General features: G+C 46.0%; 1 protein-coding gene across 1 annotated transcript in view; it reads right to left on the bottom strand.

The window, feature by feature from the left end:
• Nucleotides 1–4323: 4323 nt before the first annotated feature.
• LOC138358901 (uncharacterized protein PF3D7_1120000-like) overlaps nucleotides 4324–19151 on the bottom strand; it is a 45478-nt gene continuing 30650 nt past the window's right edge. Inside the window, exons 3-6 of the mRNA XM_069317257.1 lie at nucleotides 7776–7943; nucleotides 7608–7670; nucleotides 7314–7376; nucleotides 4324–4365 (exon numbers count right to left, since the gene is read on the bottom strand). Coding sequence (XP_069173358.1) covers nucleotides 4324–4365; nucleotides 7314–7376; nucleotides 7608–7670; nucleotides 7776–7943 — 336 coding nt within the window. The remainder of the gene's footprint in view (nucleotides 4366–7313; nucleotides 7377–7607; nucleotides 7671–7775; nucleotides 7944–19151) is intronic.

Here is a 19151-nt window from a genome sequence, read left to right as displayed (position 1 = left end):
TACACACACACACACACACACACACACACACACACACACACACACACACACACACACACACACACACACACACACATAGGGGCCTCGTAGCCTGGTGGATAGCGCGCAGGATTCGTAATTCTGTGGCGCGGGTTCGATTCCCGCACGAGGCAGAAACAAATGGGCAAAGTTTCTTTCACCCTGAATGCCCCTGTTACCTAGCAGTAAATAGGTACCTGGGAGTTAGTCAGCTGTCACGGGCTGCTTCCTGGGGTGTGTGTGTGTGTGTGGTGTGGAAAAAAAAAAAAAAAAAGTAGTTAGTAAACAGTTGATTGACAGTTGAGAGGCGGGCCGAAAGAGCAAAGCTCAACCCCCGCAAAAACACAAATAGTAAACACACACACACACACACACACACACACACACACACACACACACACACACACACACACACACACACACACACACACACACACACAGGGGCCTGACAGCTGAGTGAACAGCGCTCCGGGCTCGTAATCCTGGGGTCTGGGGTTTCGATTTCCAGCGATGGCGGAAACAAATGGGCAGTTTCATTCACCCTAATGCCCCTGTTATCTAGCAGTAAACAGGTACCTGGGAGTTAGACAGCTGCTACAGCCTGCTTCCTATGTGGGTGTGTGTGGCGTATGTGCGAAAACAAAATTCAGTTGATTCAGTGACAGTTGAGAGATGGGCCGAAAGAGCCGGAGATCAATCCCCACAAGCACAACTAGGTGAATACACACACAAGCTAAGTGAGGTGGTGGTGGAGACTAAAACAAATTCAAATTCAAATTCAAATGTTTATTCAGGTAAAGTACATACATAGAAGGGGTTATTCAACTAAGTGAGTACAAAAATTGATAGATTTATAGATAGAGCTAGTACAAAACCGTCAGTAATTTCAAAGCGTTTTATACGACCAAAGAGTATTGGGAAGACGGGACACCACGAGCACATACCTCTTATCCTGTAACTACACTTAGGTAATTACTCTACCGCATGCGCCCACACCGTTATCTTGAGGTTATCTTGAGATGATTTCGGGGATTTTTAGTGTCCCCGCGGCCCGGTCCTCGACCAGGCCTCCACCCCCAGGAAGCAGCCCGTGACAGCTGACTAACACCCAGGTACCTATTTTACTGCTAGGTAACAGGGGCACAGGGTGAAAGAAACACTGCCCATTGTTTCTCGCCGGCGCCTGGGATCGAACCCAGGACCACAGGATCACAAGTCCAGCGTGCTGTCCGCTCGGCCGACCGGCTCCCTTTGTATGTACCGTGTATAGAGTTTCACAACGACGGACGAATGTGAAGGCAAAAAATTCTTAGCAAACCCACCCAAGTTCTTACAAGATGAAAGCGATTGGACAAGAAGGAGAAGGATGGGTGACTCCATCTTCCTAAACTGCCAGAAATCCTGGGGCCAGATTCACGAAGCAGTTACGTAAGCACTTACGAACGTGTACATCTTTCCTCAGTCATTGACGGCTTTGGTTACATTGATTAAACTGTTTACAAGGATGAAAACTTGGTAATCAACTGTTGTTATTGTTATAAACAGCCTCCTGGTGCTTCGGAGCTCATTATAACTGTTTAATAATTGTAAACAAAGCCGCTAAACATTGAGAAAAGATGTTCAGGTTCGTAAGTGTTTGCGTAACTTCTTCGTGAATCTAGCCTCTGGGATTCTACTCCCATCAGAGAGACTCCAATGCAAATGTATAAAGCAAGCTGTAAATGAACACAATAGAACATTGTTCTGCGTGAAAGAACATCTATCCATCAGAAGCAGGAGGAAGTCAAAAGGAAGAATGAAGAAATCAAAATAAACCAGTAATAGAAGTAATAGATACGCCTGTTTTCGATATGCAGGCGATGAGTCACAATAACGTGGCTGAAATAGTTTCGGTCCAGGACGGACCGAAACGTCGTCGTCCCTTCAACTTCTAGTGTGTGGTCTGGTCATCATCATTCTGTTGTATATGTTGGTGAGTTCACCGGTAACTTAGAATCACACACATATAATTTAGAATCATAGCGTCTAGGTCTGCAAGGGAGCCGGTCGGCCGAGCGGACAGCACGCTGGACTTGTGATCCTGTGGTCCTGGGTTCTATCCCAGGCGCCAGCGAGAAACAATGGGCAGAGTTTCTTTCATCCTATGCCCCCTGTTACCTAGCAGTAAAATAGGTACCTGGGTGTTAGTCAGCTGTCACGGGCTGCTTCCTGGGGGTGGAGGCCTGGCCGAGGACCAGGCCGCGGGGAAAAAAAAAACTGGTCAAGCTACAACAATGGAGTAAATGATGGCTACTTGAGTGCAATTCAAGAAAATGCAAGGTAATGAAAATAGGGAAAGGGACGAGACACCAAAATAGGTAAATAACAGAGAGAAGATAACTCGTTTCACACCAAAAATAAACGATTGAGGAACAGTGTATCGATCAGCCTTAAAACAAATTTCAGAAGCTTATATATATATATATATATATATATATATATAATGCGCATCTCTCTCTCTTTCTCACACTATTTATATGCAGTTATCTCACTATTTCTTCCTCTCTCATCCTATCTTATCTCATCCAATCTTTGTCTCAAGTCACAAGAAAATCTAAAGTCCCGAAATTAATGCCGACCACAACTGATTTATAGCATCATGCAAATTTGTGTTAATTATTTTTTAATCGGTACATCTTGCCGTTGGGTTATGGCAGCTGTCAAGATGCTTTCACGCCAAAACAGATCTTGGCGCTGTCAACAGCAAGGCCCGCGGAACCGGTTTGACGGATCAGCTCTGATCGTTATCTACCGCGTCCCCGCGTTATAAAAATTGAAATGTCGATAGTTGCGTTGTTATGGACAACCTGTCCTCTTAAAAAGAACGTCGCTTTTGGCCGTTTGCCAGTATGGCCGAATTTGGACGTAATTTGAAATTGAAAAAAATATGAAAATAAATTTGGGATTTTTTTTTTCAACAACAGTAAGTTAAGGGTCCTCTGATAGGTTAGGTGGGCAGGAAATTCTCATAAAGTTTCAAAACGTTATGAAAAACGTTAATTTAAAGTGTCCTCTTATAACCTCTGCGCGTACGCCGGACGACTCAAACAGAAAACGGAACAGAACGTCACTTTTGTGAGTGGATTTCATTTCAAATTACGTCCAAATTTGGCCATAGTGCGCATACGAGCCAAAAGTGACGTTATTTTTAAGAGGACGGGTTAATCCATATACGCCTTTGTTGGAGTATTTAATATCGTGTCACTTCCCTCTCTGTCGTCCAACTACTTGGGCTGGACGGTAGAGCGACGGTCTCGCTTCATGCAGGTCGGTGTTCAATCCCCGACCGTCCAAGTGGTTGGACACAATTCCTTTCTCTCGTCCCATGAAAAATCCTTATCCTAACCCTTTCCAAGTACTATATTGTCGTAATGGTATGGCGCCTTCCGCTGATAATTCTCTCTCTGTCCGTTCGAATTCGTAGTCCTGAGGTTCCGGGTTCGATCCCCGGCGGAGGCGGAAACAAATGGGCAGAGTCTCTTTCACCCTGATCCCCCTGTTACCTATACATGTCAATGAATACTATATGTATTATTTGTGTCTGCAGAATCGAGTTATCAGCTCTTGGACCCCGCCTTTCTAACCGATCTGGGGGGGGAGTCCCCCTCTATTATGTCTACTACATGTATTTCTAATACACACACAAACACATATTCCCAGGAAGCAGCGCCTAGCAGATGTCTAACTCCCAGGTGGCTATTTACTGCTAGGTGAAAAGAGCCATCAGGTGAAAAAAATTCTACCCATTTGTTTCTGCCTCGGCCGGGAATCGAAGCCATGGGTACTGCTTTCTAGCTTTGGCATTTTAAGATTTTGAAAGTTCTTGACATTTTAGTTCACTGTAGCTATATAGACATACAGGCTTAGTACTTTCTCCTCGTAATTACCTTACCTTAGTTCATTGTAGCACAAGGTACTGTGAACAGATGATGTAGCTTGCACGGCTAACTACTTCAGTGCATTCAACTAGCTCATTACTTCCTCTGTATAAGAGCATATCCTTGCAACCCGTTCTCGCACTTGCTTATAGTCAATATTGGCTTATTTAATAAGTGCATATGTGACATACTAATTGATTGTGAATATTTTAGTTTACATTTAAAAGCGTCATAGAAAACACTGACCTCACCTAACCTTCTTAGTATGTTAAGATAAACGTCTTATTGCTTCTTAATTATAATTATTACTTAACCTATACCGTTGATAGGTTAAGTAATAATTGTAAATAAGAAGCAATAAGATGCTTATCTTAACAAACTAAGAAGATTAGGTGAGGTCGGGGTTTTCTATGAAGCTTTTAAATGTAAACTAAAATATTCACAATCAATTAGTATGTCACATATGCACTTATTAAATAAGCCAATATTGACTATAAGCAAGTGCGAGAACGGGTTGTTCCTTGCATATCTTCAACTTGTGTTTGCAGCCGTGTCCTCTGGTCCTACTGCTACTCATGTGTTAAATCTTTTATCACCCTACTTGGTCTATTGGTCTGAAAGTTTTGCACAGTTTTAATCCTGGATTCTCTCTGACCTTGCCGGATTCTTAAGTTGATCATTGCTATCTTGAGATCTTGAGATGATTTCGGGGCTTTTTAGTGTCCCCGCGGCCCGGTCCTCGACCAGGCCTCCACCCCCAGGAAGCAGTCCGTGACAGCTGACTAACACCCAGGTACCTATTTTACTGCTAGGTAACAGGCTCAGTTCTCTCGCTTTGCGAACCAGCCGTGTTGCACATCTCTGGAATTGATCAACCGTCTCGGGTTTAACTGGAAGGGGAATTCATTTTTTTTCTGCATATTTTACAAAAAAATTCTCTGGTTTGGGTTTTATGTCTTTTCTTCAAGGTGTCCTTGTTCGAGTTCTTTTTTTTTCGTGAAAGCCCAATCGTTTTCTTTGTGTGCAATTCGATACTCGTGCAATATGTCCAGCTAAATCACTCTTCTGTCCTGCCAAATCACTCTTCTGTAGCTGGGGTTTTTCCACCTTTTTTCTCGCGCTCCTTCGTGTTTCTTTTTGTCCCTCTTCTGTGTAGCATTACACTTCTGGAATTGAATACCATCAGCCATGTGTCTTCTCGTTCTAACACCTTCTTTAGGTCTTGTAAGTAGGCGAAGTTCTTCTTCGGGACTTAAGTGTTACACAGAGAATTTTCAGCGTGTACATTTTCCACTATTGACCTCGGAATCGTGTGTAGCTGCTCGCTGTTTTTGAGTAGTTTTAATCCAACCTGTTCTCTTAACTTAACCTATACCTATAATAGGTTAAGTAATAATTGTAATTATGAACCAATAAGATGCTTATCTTAACATACTAAGAAGGTTAGGTAAGGTCGGTGTTTTCTGTGAAGCTTTTCAAGGTAAACTAAAATATTCACAATAAATTAGTATGTTACATATGCACGTATTTAATAAGTCAATATTGACTATAAGAAAGTGCCAGAACGGGTTGCTTAATCTGAGTGACAGCTACTTCGACGGGTAGACTGAAGTTTTGCTGGATAATTTAACGGATACCAGAGGAGTAGCACCACCCACACCCACACACACACACACACACACACACACACACACACACACACACACACACACACACACACACACACACACACACACACACACCATAGATGCCTATCTTCGTCTCTCAGCCTTATCTGTCCTCAGTCGATTGTCCTTTACATAACACCGACGTGGCATCATTTCCTACAAACCGAAATTCTCCTTATATAACGAAGCCATAGAGCTCAATTTCCCTCTTCTGTGGCCCTATTATTTTTTTTCATTCCATAGGTGCTGGTGGGTGAGAATCGAAGAAAACCAGCCCTAACTAACAGGTGCAGTAGAGTTTAGATTTCCATGCAGTGTTTGTTATTCCCGCCATAAAAGTGGTGACCCCTAGTGTCCAGTTTTTGTACCACAAGGCCAGACTCGCTAAAATCGGCAGAATCCATCCTAATGGTTCGAGCGAATGAGTTTGCATAATATTACTATTTATTTGTGCATTCCCTTATTGATATTGTAATATTAATGTTTGGTTCATATATATATATATATATATATATATATATATATATATATATATATATATATGAGCCAAACATCTCTCTCTCTCTCTCTCTCTCTCTCTTTCTCTCTCTCTCTCTCTCTCTCTCTCTCTCTCTCTCTCTCTCTCTCTCTCTCTCTCTCTCTCTCTCTCTCTCTCTCTCTCTCTCTCTCTCTCATCCATTGGGTGGTAGTGGACCCCATACCCATCCTGTGGGCGGTAGTGGACCCCATACCCCTCCTGTGGGTGGTAGTGGACCCCATACCCCTCCTGTGGGTGGTAGTGGATCCCATATCCATCCTGTGGGTGGTAGTGGACCCCATACCCATCCTGTGGGCGGTAGTGGACCCCATACCCATCCTGTGGGCGGTAGTGGACCCCATACCCATCCTGTGGGTGGTAGTGGACCCCATACCCATCCTGTGGGCGGTAGTGGACCCCATACCCATCCTGTGGGCGGTAGTGGACCCCATACCCATCCTGTGGGTGGTAGTGGACCCCATACCCCTCCTGTGGGCGGTAGTGGACCCCATACCCATCCTGTGGGTGGTAGTGGACCCCATACCCATCCTGTGGGCGGTAGTGGACCCCATACCCATCCCGTGGACTGTAGTTTTTTTTTTTTTTGCTTTTTAATTTTATTTTTGTTTCCTGTTTGGTTGTTTATTTTCGTTGTTTGTTGTTGTTTGTTGTTGTTGGCAGTGGTGGTGTTGGAGGCACCAACAGTCTTGTTGTTTACGAGTTTCTTATCTCTTTTGGGAGGTCTTCTTCACTATTCTTATCTCTTTCTCACTCATTCAGGCTAAGGATATATCTTTAGTGTTCTCCTGTCTCTTCTACTCTCTCTCTCTCTCTCTCTCTCTCTCTCTCTCTCTCTCTCTCTCTCTCTCTCTCTCTCTCTCTCTCTCTCTCTCTTCTTCCCTCGTTTGCTGCTGTTCCTCTTTATTATTTTCCCCTTTTCTCTCTTATTATCCTCCATCTCTTCTCCTTTCTCTAAACTGTATTCTATATGACATTATCATATAATCATCTAATCGGCTTATTTTTCTCTCCTGATTCTCTTTTTACCTGTATTATATCCTAATATACCTGTATTATATCCTCATATACCTGTATTATATCCTAATATACCTGTGTTATATCCTCATATACCTGTATTATATCCTCATATACCTGTATTATATCCTAATATACCTGTATTATATCCTAATATACCTGTATTATATCCTCATATACCTGTATTATATCCTCATATACCTGTGTTATATCCTCATATACCTGTATTATATCCTAATATACCTGTATTATATCCTCATATACCTGTACTATATCCTCATATACCTGTGTTATATCCTCATGTACCTGTATTATATCCTAATATACCTGTATTATATCCTCATATACATGTATTATATCCTCATATACCTGTATTATATCCTCATATACCTGTATTATATCCTCATATACCTGTATTATATCCTAATATACCTGTATTATATCCTAATATACCTGTATTATATCCTCATATACCTGTATTATATCCTCATATACCTGTGTTATATCCTCATATACCTGTATTATATCCTAATATACCTGTATTATATCCTCATATACCTGTACTATATCCTCATATACCTGTGTTATATCCTCATGTACCTGTATTATATCCTAATATACCTGTATTATATCCTCATATACATGTATTATATCCTCATATACCTGTATTATATCCTCATATACCTGTATTATATCCTCATATACCTGTATTATATCCTCATATACCTGTATTATATCCTCATATACCTGTATTATATCCTCATATACCTGTATTATATCCTCATATACCTGTATTATATCCTCATATACCTGTATTATATCCTAATATACCTGTATTATATCCTCATATACCTATATTATATCGTTATACACCTCAATAACTCTCACTCCTCCCCCAGTGTCAGTGGCTCTATCAGCCTATCAATAGCCCAAAGGATCTATTGGATTCGACCGCAGGTTCGAATCCTCGTCACGGCCCTTGTGGATTTGTTCATTTTAGCCCAAAGGATTTTTTTTCTAGGCCCTAGCGATAACACAACGAGGGGGGGGGGTGAGGGGGGGTGAGGGGGGAAGGGGTGTTTCGTTCGCTAAACGGTCGCTAAACGGTCGCTAAACGGTCGCTAAACGGCCGTTCAGTTCGCTAACAGCAAAATAAATAAGAGAGGCAGCTCCTCCGTCACCACTCAATTCATTGGTAAAAACGTGTTTTCTCGTGTGTGTGTGTGTGTGTGTGTGTGTGTGTGTGTGTGTGTGTGTGTGTGTGTGTGTGTGTGTGTGTGTGTGTGTGTGTGTGTGGTGGGGATGAAGTGGGGGGGGGGGAAGGTGGGGGGTTGGTGTATGGTTTTTCTGGTGTGGGGTTATAAGGAATAATGGGGTGGGAATGGGGAGTTTTGGAGTCTGAGGGAGGGTTTTTTTTAATATTGGTTCGTTTTGGTATATGTGTCTTATGATCTATCCTGTGGGAGGTGGTGGACCCCACTCCCATCCTGTGGGTAATAGTGGTAAAAAGGTGACAGAAGCACATTAATTAACTCAAAACTGATCCTCAAAATAAAATTTTGCTAAGAAAGTTTGTTTATATATATATATATATATATATATATATATATATATATATATATATATATATATATATATATATATATATATATATATATATATAACAGTTTGATACCGTTTGATAACAGTTTGATATCGCTTGATAACAGTTTGATATCGTTTGATAACAATTTGGTATTATAATACAGTTTAAACAATATTATTGTATAAATTCCCTCCATCTTAAACAGGGATGCATTGAAGTCACTAAGGATCATATTTGTCACTGGGTTTTCTAGATCCTCGGAGCAATTCTCTATATTTTGGTTATCTGTTCTGTCAGTTCCTTAAGCGTTGCATCTAGGTAGTATTTCTAGTTATTCTCGTGGAGGGATTACTCTACTGTCACATGAAACTTTTTTTTAATATCAGTTCTGACCAGCCATTGTTGGGCACGTACCCAACAGCAATAACTGGACAAAAATATTATGTGTGTAGCCACCACACACGTCTGACCTCGACCCTCGACCAGACATGGAGACATTTCCATTTATAGATATACATGTGTGTGTGTAATTCAACTTATGGTGAAAAGTTTGTAAGTTAACTTTATTTTCTTTATGACTTGCTATTAAAGTTCACCAAAATAGCCACAGTTTCCAGGACTTGAACTGGGAAGTGTTATCTTGAGGTTATCTTGAGATGATTTCGGGGCTTAGCGTTCCCGCGGCCCGGTCCTCGACCAGGCCTCCTTTTTGTTACACACACCCCCAGGAAGCAGCAGCCCGTAGCAGCTGTCTAACTCCCAGGTATACCTATTTACTGCAAGGGTGAACAGATGCATCAGGGTGAAAGAAACTCTGCCCATTCGTTCCTGAACCCGGAACTTCAGGACTACTACTTCAGGACTTCAGGAGCCCTGAAACTGTGTATGGAGTCTGCCTGTGTGTGTGCGCGTGTGTGTGTGTATGTGTGAAAGAGAGAGAGAGCGTTTATCAGGCCGTTAATTTATAAGTTGCGTTGTGGGAACAGACTTGGGAATTTCCTTGAGAAAAGAGGCATATTTTCTTAATTACATGGAAGCGTGCACAGGTATTTCCTCGAGGGTTATGGAGGGAGGAGAGAAGCGTGTTTTATGAGCGTGGGACTCTAGGGAAGATGCTGGAGATGACCTATTTCGTCTGGCAGGTAGACGGTAGATTTAAACGGTAGATTTAGTATGGTTTTAGGCGTCTAGAATTGCGAGGGACCATTTTGTGAATTTTTTCTTGAGTTCATATACATACATGCATTTGTACCTATGTAAACTAGCATGCATATTTCCGTTTACTACCCCCCCCCCCCTTTCTTCCCTATTCATATTTCCTCCCTTCTTCTATCCCCTCGTTCCCCCGTTCCATCTTTTCCCTGATTCCCTCTCCCTTTTCCTCAATTCCTATCCCACTCCTCTTCTTTCATATATCCTTTCCTCTCGATATTTTTAGAGAAAAGTTTATAAACTGTTGAATCCATTATTAATGTCGGTTTTATACAGGACCAACAGTGCATGAATGTAGTAGAATTTTACTCGTGATTTAAGCAAAGAGAGAGAGAGAGAGAGAGAGAGAGAGAGAGAGAGAGAGAGAGAGAGAGAGAGAGAGAGAGAGAGAGAGAGAGAGAGAGAGAGAGATTTTTAATTGACCAACAGTGCATGAATGTAGTAGAATTTTACTCGTGATTTAAGCAAAGAGAGAGAGAGAGAGAGAGAGAGAGAGAGAGAGAGAGAGAGAGAGAGAGAGAGAGAGAGAGAGAGAGAGATTTTTAATTGACCAACAGTGCATGAATGTAGTAGAATTTTACTCGTGATTTAAGCAAAGAGAGAGAGAGAGAGAGAGAGAGAGAGAGAGAGAGAGAGAGAGAGAGAGAGAGAGAGAGAGAGAGAGAGAGAGAGAGAAAGAGAGAGAAAGTGAGAGAAAGAGAGAAATACAAAGCATATACAATACAGGCAATTTTGTAGTCCAAGTTAATCTCCCCATGTCCAAAGTATTAAGACTTTCTGAGGTTAATTTCTGACTCCTTAAGCTCAGTATTACAGTTGATATTCCTTAGTCACTTTAACTTTATTGACTGTAATAAAGTTGGGCCAAATTCTTCAGGCAGACGTTATGGCTGAGCTGGGATGGAGATGGGAGGGGGGATGGGGACGGTAGCCAGGATAGGATATTGCCTGGGACAGGGGATAGGGAGAGTGCATCATGGTTTGGTGGGTTAGGGTAGGTTGTTTGAGGGGGGGGAGGGTTCAGGGGGGGGGGTTTGGAGGGTTAAAGGAGGTTTCTGGGGGTTGGGGGTGGGGATTTGAGGGTTATATAGGCTTAATAGTGATTTGTGGGAGTTATAGTTAATTGATGTGGTAGATTGGTAGATGAGAATTGATGTAGTAGATGAGTAGATGAGATGTGGTAGATGGATACAGATGATGAGTGTGTGCTATAGGTGAGTATATAGGGAAATGGGTGTAGGAAATAGAGTGGATGAGTTAGGACATATGGGTGAGGTGGGGCAGATGGGGGAGTGGGCTGGCCTAAGGAGGGGTGTGGGTCGTGGGTCGGGTGGGGGGGTTAACTGGGTGTCGACCAGAGTCATAACCTACCAGGGAAACAAGCTGTTAGTGGGCTCGCCCATAGAGCTTGCGGTCATTAGGTTTGAGCCTTAATGGCCAGACCCAGTCATTTTTAATTGACACATTTCCCTTCTGCCGACCTTAGCCTAAATACGTTCCCAGGGTCATTCAGTTACAGCCCCCGCTCCTGTGCCAGGTAAGTCCACTACGGGCTCACCATAGCCCGTGCTACTTGGAACATTTAATTCCCAGTAGCTGAATCTTAAACAACAACAACAACAACGTTCCCAGGGAGCCTTCTCACCTGCCATCCATCCATCCATCATTGCTACCCAATCATCCATAAATTCTGGCATATTATCCATGTAATATCCATACATAGTTTCCTAAATACATAAGCCAAACGAACTAGTCATTTCCTCACATAACCTACAGATAGAAAGCCGGGACACGGGAGCTGGAACTCGTCTCCACAAAAGTCTATAGTTAGGTAAAAGGTCAGTTATACACACATACACCATAGCTATAAAAACTTAAGGAAAGGTCACAGGAGAATATAAACATAAAAGGCACGACCAAGAACCGTAAATAACAAGGTGTTCACTTGACCGTTTGTTCGTTAGGGTCCAGTGTCACCACAATCCGTAACGAGAGAGAGAGAGAGAGGATTGGTATGACGAACGAGGATTGGAGGCTTTGGGAAAATGCCTGGCCCATATACGTCTGTTCTCATGTTCTATAATACTGTATCAGTTTAAGTTTTGCCCCGAGGGGCGAGTTTATTGGGCAGGGCCACTCATCCTGTGAGTGGACACACCGCCATAGTGACAGTATTGGGCAGCACCACTCATCTTGTGAGTGGACACACCGCCATAGTGACAGTATTGGGCAGCGCCACTCATCCTGTGAGTGGACACACCGCCATAGTGACAGTATTGGGCAGCATCACTCATCCTGTGAGTGGACACACCGCCATAGTGACAGTATTGGGCAGCGTCTCTCATCCTGTGAGTGGACACACCGCCATAGTGACAGTATTGGGCAACATCACTCATCCTGTGAGTGGACACACCGCCATAGTGACAGTATTGGGCAGCATCACTCATCCTGTGAGTGGACACACCGACATAGTGACAGTATTGGGCAGCATCACTCATCCTGTGAGTGGACACACCGCCATAGTGACAGTATTGGGCAGCGCCACTCATCCTGTGAGTGGACACACCGCCATAGTGACAGTATTGGGCAGCGCCACTCATCCTGTGAGTGGACACACCGCCATAGTGACAGTATTGGACAGCGTCACTCATCCTGTGAGTGGACACACCACCATAGTGACAGTATTGGGTAGCACCACTCATCTTGTGAGTGGATACACCGCCATAGTGACAGTATTGGGCAGGGCCACTCATCCTGTGAGTGGACACACCGCCATAGTGACAGTATTGGGCAGCGTCACTCATCCTGTGAGTGGACACACCACCATAGTGACAGTATTGGGTAGCACCACTCATCTTGTGAGTGGACACACCGCCATAGGGACAGTATTGGGCAGGGCCACTCATCCTGTGAGTGGACACACCGCCATAGTGACAGTATTGGGCAGCACCACTCATCCTGTGAGTGGACACACCGCCATAGTGACAGTATTGGGCAGCACCACTCATCTTGTGAGTGGACACTCCGCCATAGTGACAGTATTGGGCAGGGCCACTCATCCTGTGAGTGGACACACCGCCATAGTGACAGTATTGGGCAGCGTCACTCACCCTGTGAGTGGACACACCGCCATAGTGACAGTATTGGGCAGCGCCACTCATCCTGTGAGTGGACACACCGCCATAGTGACAGTATTGGGCAGCGTCACTCATCCTGTGAGTGGACACACCGCCATAGTGACAGTATTGGGCAGCGTCACTCATCCTGTGAGTGGACACACCGCCATAGTGACAGTATTGGGCAGCACCACTCATCCTGTGAGTGGACACACCGCCATAGTGACAGTATTGGACAGCGTCACTCATCCTGTGAGTGGACACACCACCATAGTGACAGTATTGGGCAGCACCACTCATCCTGTGAGTGGACACACCGCCATAGTGACAGTATTGGGCAGCGTCACTCATCCTGTGAGTGGACACACCGCCATAGTGACAGTATTGGGCAGCGTCACTCATCCTGTGAGTGGACACACCGCCATAGTGACAGTACTGGGCAGCGTCTCTCATCCTGTGAGTGGACACACTGCCATAGTGACAGTATTGGGCAGCATCACTCATCCTGTGAGTGGACACACCACCATAGTGACAGTATTGGGCAGCACCACTCATCCTGTGAGTGGACACACCGCCATAGTGACAGTATTGGGCAGCGTCACTCATCCTGTGAGTGGACACACCGCCATAGTGACAGTATTGGGCAGCGTCTCTCATCCTGTGAGTGGACACACCGCCATAGTGACAGTATTGGGCAGCATCACTCATCCTGTGAGTGGACACACCACCATAGTGCCAGTATTGGGCAGCACCACTCGTCCTGTGAGTGGACACACCGCCATAGTGACAGTATTGGACAGCGTCACTCATCCTGTGAGTGGACACACCACCATAGTGACAGTATTGGGCAGCACCACTCATCCTGTGAGTGGACACACCGCCATAGTGACAGTATTGGGCAGCGTCACTCATCCTGTGAGTGGACACACCGCCATAGTGACAGTATTGGGCAGCGTCACTCATCCTGTGAGTGGACACACCGCCATAGTGACAGTACTGGGCAGCGTCTCTCATCCTGTGAGTGGACACACTGCCATAGTGACAGTATTGGGCAGCATCACTCATCCTGTGAGTGGACACACCACCATAGTGACAGTATTGGGCAGCACCACTCATCCTGTGAGTGGACACACCGCCATAGTGACAGTATTGGGCAGCGTCACTCATCCTGTGAGTGGACACACCGCCATAGTGACAGTATTGGGCAGCGTCTCTCATCCTGTGAGTGGACACACCGCCATAGTGACAGTATTGGGCAGCATCACTCATCCTGTGAGTGGACACACCACCATAGTGCCAGTATTGGGCAGCACCACTCGTCCTGTGAGTGGACACACCGCCATAGTGACAGTATTGGGCAGCGTCACTCATCCTGTGAGTGGACACACCGCCATAGTGACAGTATTGGGCAGCCCCACTCATCCTGTGAGTGGACACACCGCCATAGTGACAGTATTGGGTAGCACCACTCATCTTGTGAGTGAACACACCACCATAGTGACAGTATTGGGCAGCGCCACTCATCCTGTGAGTGGACACACCGCCATAGTGACAGTATTGGGCAGCACCACTCATTCTGTGAGTGAACACACCGCCATAGTGACAGTATTGGGCAGCACCACTCATCCTGTGAGTGAACACACCACCATAGCAGCATGTACAAATCGTCGACCAGACTGTGCGACACAGTGGTTGCCAGGATCAGGTTGGGTTACCGTTACCTGTGGCAGGTGGCTACAGGTGACGGATCTCCCAAACCTGAGCACTCCAGTTGCAAACTCTGTGAGCGGGAACTGCGGCACGATCTCCCACACTGCATCTCTGAATGCCCAGTTATTAGACCTTACAGAACCCGTTGGCATGAGGTACCTGGAACTTTGCAATTACTTTATTCACTCTCGTCTTCTTGAAGCTATCCTAATAGTGTACTCAAAATTTGCCAGTACTGATCACATGCCTCTGTATGACTAACCATCCTGTGTGATGGCGATTTTCTAGCATCACCTAGCTAGCTTTTTGACACACTGTACTCCCTTTCATATAGTCTAGGGCAGCTGCGCGAATGCAGTTGTACCTAATGTATTAATACATACAATTTCACAGTCTCTTGAGACTGATAGATGACTACTACTTGTACCAGATGTTAACACTCACACACGCTTCCTGGGGTGTTGTCCTCCGTCTCTCCATATATATCCAACCTAACTAAGTTACCATGATCCCTGATATAACACTGTAGAGGCAGGGTCACCACGGAAGATTATTAATTAACTCTATTCTTGTAGAGATAAGATATATCTATAGCTTGTATAGATTTCTTTTCTATAAGAAGTAAAATGCGTCTCCGCAACGGGACCGTCTATGGGGAACTGTTGGAAGATACTAAACCTGGAAGGGCAGAGAGGTGCTTTGATGTAGAATATGTGGAGAATACGGAGGGGAATAACCACCGCTCGAGGCTGAAAACAATGGTAATGACGACATTTAGAGTGCTGCTTCAACTACTGAAGTGCCTGATTGTCCTCAGCATTGTATGTGGCATACTATACGTGTGTCATGAAAAGCGGGAGTTGTGGCAAGATAAGATATGCTAATATGATTGTAGGGACAGGGAACTGACCCTCTAGGAGGTAAATAATGTGCAAAATTCTTACTTCGTGAGGACAATGGGATGGATAACAGGCTCCCAAACTCCTCAGATTCCACCATGTGTAAGGAAGATATTTGGACGATGGGAAAGTTAACTTTGCGAAGCCCAGCAGGAGGAGTCGGAGACGACGTGAAGGGGTTGGGTGTGACCTACTTCAGGGGTTGGGTGTGGCCCACCTCAGGGGCTGGGTGTGACCCACTTCAGGGGCTGGGTGTGACCCACTTCAGGGGCTGGGCGTGACCCACTTCAGGGGCTGGGCGTGGCCCACTTCAGGGGCTGGGCGTGGCCCACCTCAGGGGCTGGGCGTGGCCCACCTCAGGGGCTGGGCGTGGCCCACCTCAGGGGCTGGGCGTGGCCCACCTCAGGGGCTGGGCGTGGCCCACCTCAGGGGCTGGGCGTGGCCCACCTCAGGGGCTGGGCGTGGCCCACCTCAGGGGCTGGGCGTGGCCCACCTCAGGGGCTGGGCGTGGCCCACCTCAGGGGCTGGGCGTGACCCACCTCAGGGGCTGGGCGTGGCCCACCTCAGGGGCTGGGCGTGGCCCACCTCAGGGACTGGGCGTGGCCCACCTCAGGGGCTGGGCGTGGCCCACCTCAGGGGCTGGGCGTGGCCCACCTCAGGGGCTGGGCGTGGGCCACCTCAGGGGCTGGGCGTGGCCCACCTCAGGGGCTGGGCGTGGCCCACCTCAGGGGCTGGGCGTGGCCCACCTCAGGGGCTGGGCGTGGCCCACCTCAGGGGCTGGGCGTGGCCCACCTCAGGGGCTGGGCGTGGCCCACCTCAGGGGCTGGGCGTGGCCCACCTCAGGAGCTGGGCGTGGCCCACCTCAGGGGCTGGGCGTGGCCCACCTCAGGGGCTGGGCGTGGCCCACCTCAGGGGCTGGGCGTGGCCCACCTCAGGGGCTGGGCGTGGCCCACCTCAGGGGCTGGGCGTGGCCCACCTCAGGGGCTGGGCGTGGCCCACCTCAGGGGCTGGGCGTGGCCCACCTCAGGGGCTGGGCGTGGCCCACCTCAGGGGCTGGGCGTGGCCCACCTCAGGGGCTGGGCGTGGCCCACCTCAGGGGCTGGGCGTGGCCCACCTCAGGGGCTGGGCGTGGCCCACCTCAGGGGCTGGGCGTGGCCCACCTCAGGGGCTGGGCGTGGCCCAAAAAGTGTGTGTGTGTGTACTCACCTAGTGGTGCTTGGAGGGGTTGAGCTCTGGCTCTTTGGTCCCGCCTCTCAACCGTCAATCAACAGGTGTACAGGTTCCTGAGCCTACTGGGCTCTATCATATCTACACTTGAAACTGTGTATGGAGTCAGCCTCCACCACATCACTTCCTTGTGCATGTTGGTATCTCAAAACATGACACTGTTGATATGCTTGCAAAGACAACCTGTAGAAAACCAGAAGAAGATATTGATATGCGAGTTTCATTAGCAGTAACAAAGAGAATACTTAAACAAATATCTAATGAAAATCTCACTGACCAAACAAATTCACAAAGACCTGAAAGTTGTAGCATTAAATATTATGATAAATATTGTGAAGAGACATGATAGTGTGATGCTCATGTGTGTTACAGGTGTTGTTACAGGTGTTGTTACAGGTGTTGTTACAGGTGTTGAGTGTGTTACAGGTGTTGACGAGGGGGGGGGCAGCAGTCAGTGTAGTTAATACACTATGCAACACATATCATGTGACTGATGATGTTAGGTTACAGAGGCTCGTACATATACAGCCTCTGTAACTGGATATTCGTTTGGCTAAGCCGGTTCTAACAATGATATTAGAGGATGAGAGTTTGTTAGCATTTACACCAATAGATGGCACCACCATCTTGGTCAGATGCTAACTTAGCACCGACTGGAGGATGATAATGACCCCTTATCCAACTAACTTATCCATTAGTTTGTACCCTTAGTATTCTGTTTAGTTACCTGTGAACTTTAGCATCTCCTTAATTATATTCTCAGCCGATTATCTCTTAATATTCCCAGAGCGTTTTAATCACCCCTTTAAATGGTTAATCTAACCCTGTACCAAACCCCTTTTCCGGGGCCTTCTTTTAACTCCCTGGTCCTTCACCACTTGAGTGCCTACCAGCTCATTATGGCCGCTCAGCCATCCCTTAACCCTCCATTACCCCTCTTACCCACATACCCACCCCTTGAGCCTTAAGGGTAATACCCCCTTGCACAAGTACCCCTCAGCACTCTCTCTCTTTCCCTCAGAGTTAATGAGACGGAAACCTGGGTAGTGGGGATGGAAAAGAAGGGGAAGGGGGGTGATGGGAAAGGGAAGGGGGTGGGAGGGTTTCTGAAGGGCCTTTGGAAGGCGCTGATGTGAGATGTGATTCGATTTATGAGGGATTACTGACGCTGTTGTTGAGTTCTTCTGTTAGTGTGGTCGTTGTGTCGTTACTCGTTATAACGGTCTGTTGTTATACCCGTTAGGTCCTGCTGGTCTGTCGTTGAGTTTTATTGATTAATGGTTTGTTTTTGCGGTCAATTTGTCGTTCACTTAATTTTTTTTTCTTTCTCTCTCTCTCTCTCTCTCTCTCTCTCTCTCTCTCTCTCTCTCTCTCTCTCTCTCTCTCTCTCTCTCTCTCTCTCTCTCTCTCTCTCTCTGATTTCCCTCTCTATCTTCCTGTCTCTCCTCATTTCATTTGCTCTTACCATTATGCCTACTTCTGCCCTGTCTCTTCCTTCCATTGACTACTTCCTTCTTTCTCTTAAGGGATGGGTATAGGGTGCATAATAAAGAAAGAAAATGAAATCTCTTGCACCTCCAGCGTATTTCTTCTCATCTCTACCTGTTCTTGTCATCATTCATATTCTGTTTCTATCCTTTCTTTTCACGCAATCTCTCTCTCTCTCTTCCCCTTTCACCTCTCACCTCTGTTATCTTTTCTTAATTTGTTCTCTTTGTCCTCTCTTGTTCTTTCTATCCTGTCTTACCTTTCAATCCTCATCAGATCTCCCACTTTTCACTCAGTTTATCACCTCTCTCTCTCTTCCTTCCTTTCCCCTTTCCACACCCTTTCTGACCATCCAAGTGGTTGGGCATTAATCCTTTCCACCGCCCCGTCCCATTCCAAATCTTTATCCTGATCCCTTTCAAGGGCTATATAGTCGTAGTGGCTTGGCGCTTTCTCCTGATACTTCCGTTCCGTTCCCCTCTCATCTCCCCTTTTCTCTTTGCTCTCCCTTCTCCACCTCTCTCTTCCATCCCGTTACAGGTCTAACTCACCTTTCTTATTTCTCATGTTCTGTTCCAGATCCAGTTTGTTACCTGTGGCCAGATTCACGAAGCTGTTACCCAAGTACTTACGAACCTGTACATCTTTTTTCAGTCTTTGGCGGCTTTGTTTACAATTATTAAACAGTTAATGAGCTCGGAAGCACCAGGAGGCTGTTTATAACAATAACAACAGTTGATTGGGCAAGTTTTCATGCTTG

This window comes from Procambarus clarkii, chromosome 87 (genome assembly GCF_040958095.1).
Source record: "Procambarus clarkii isolate CNS0578487 chromosome 87, FALCON_Pclarkii_2.0, whole genome shotgun sequence".
NCBI lineage: Eukaryota > Metazoa > Arthropoda > Malacostraca > Decapoda > Cambaridae > Procambarus > Procambarus clarkii.
This window is presented reverse-complemented; position numbering and strand designations above follow the sequence as displayed.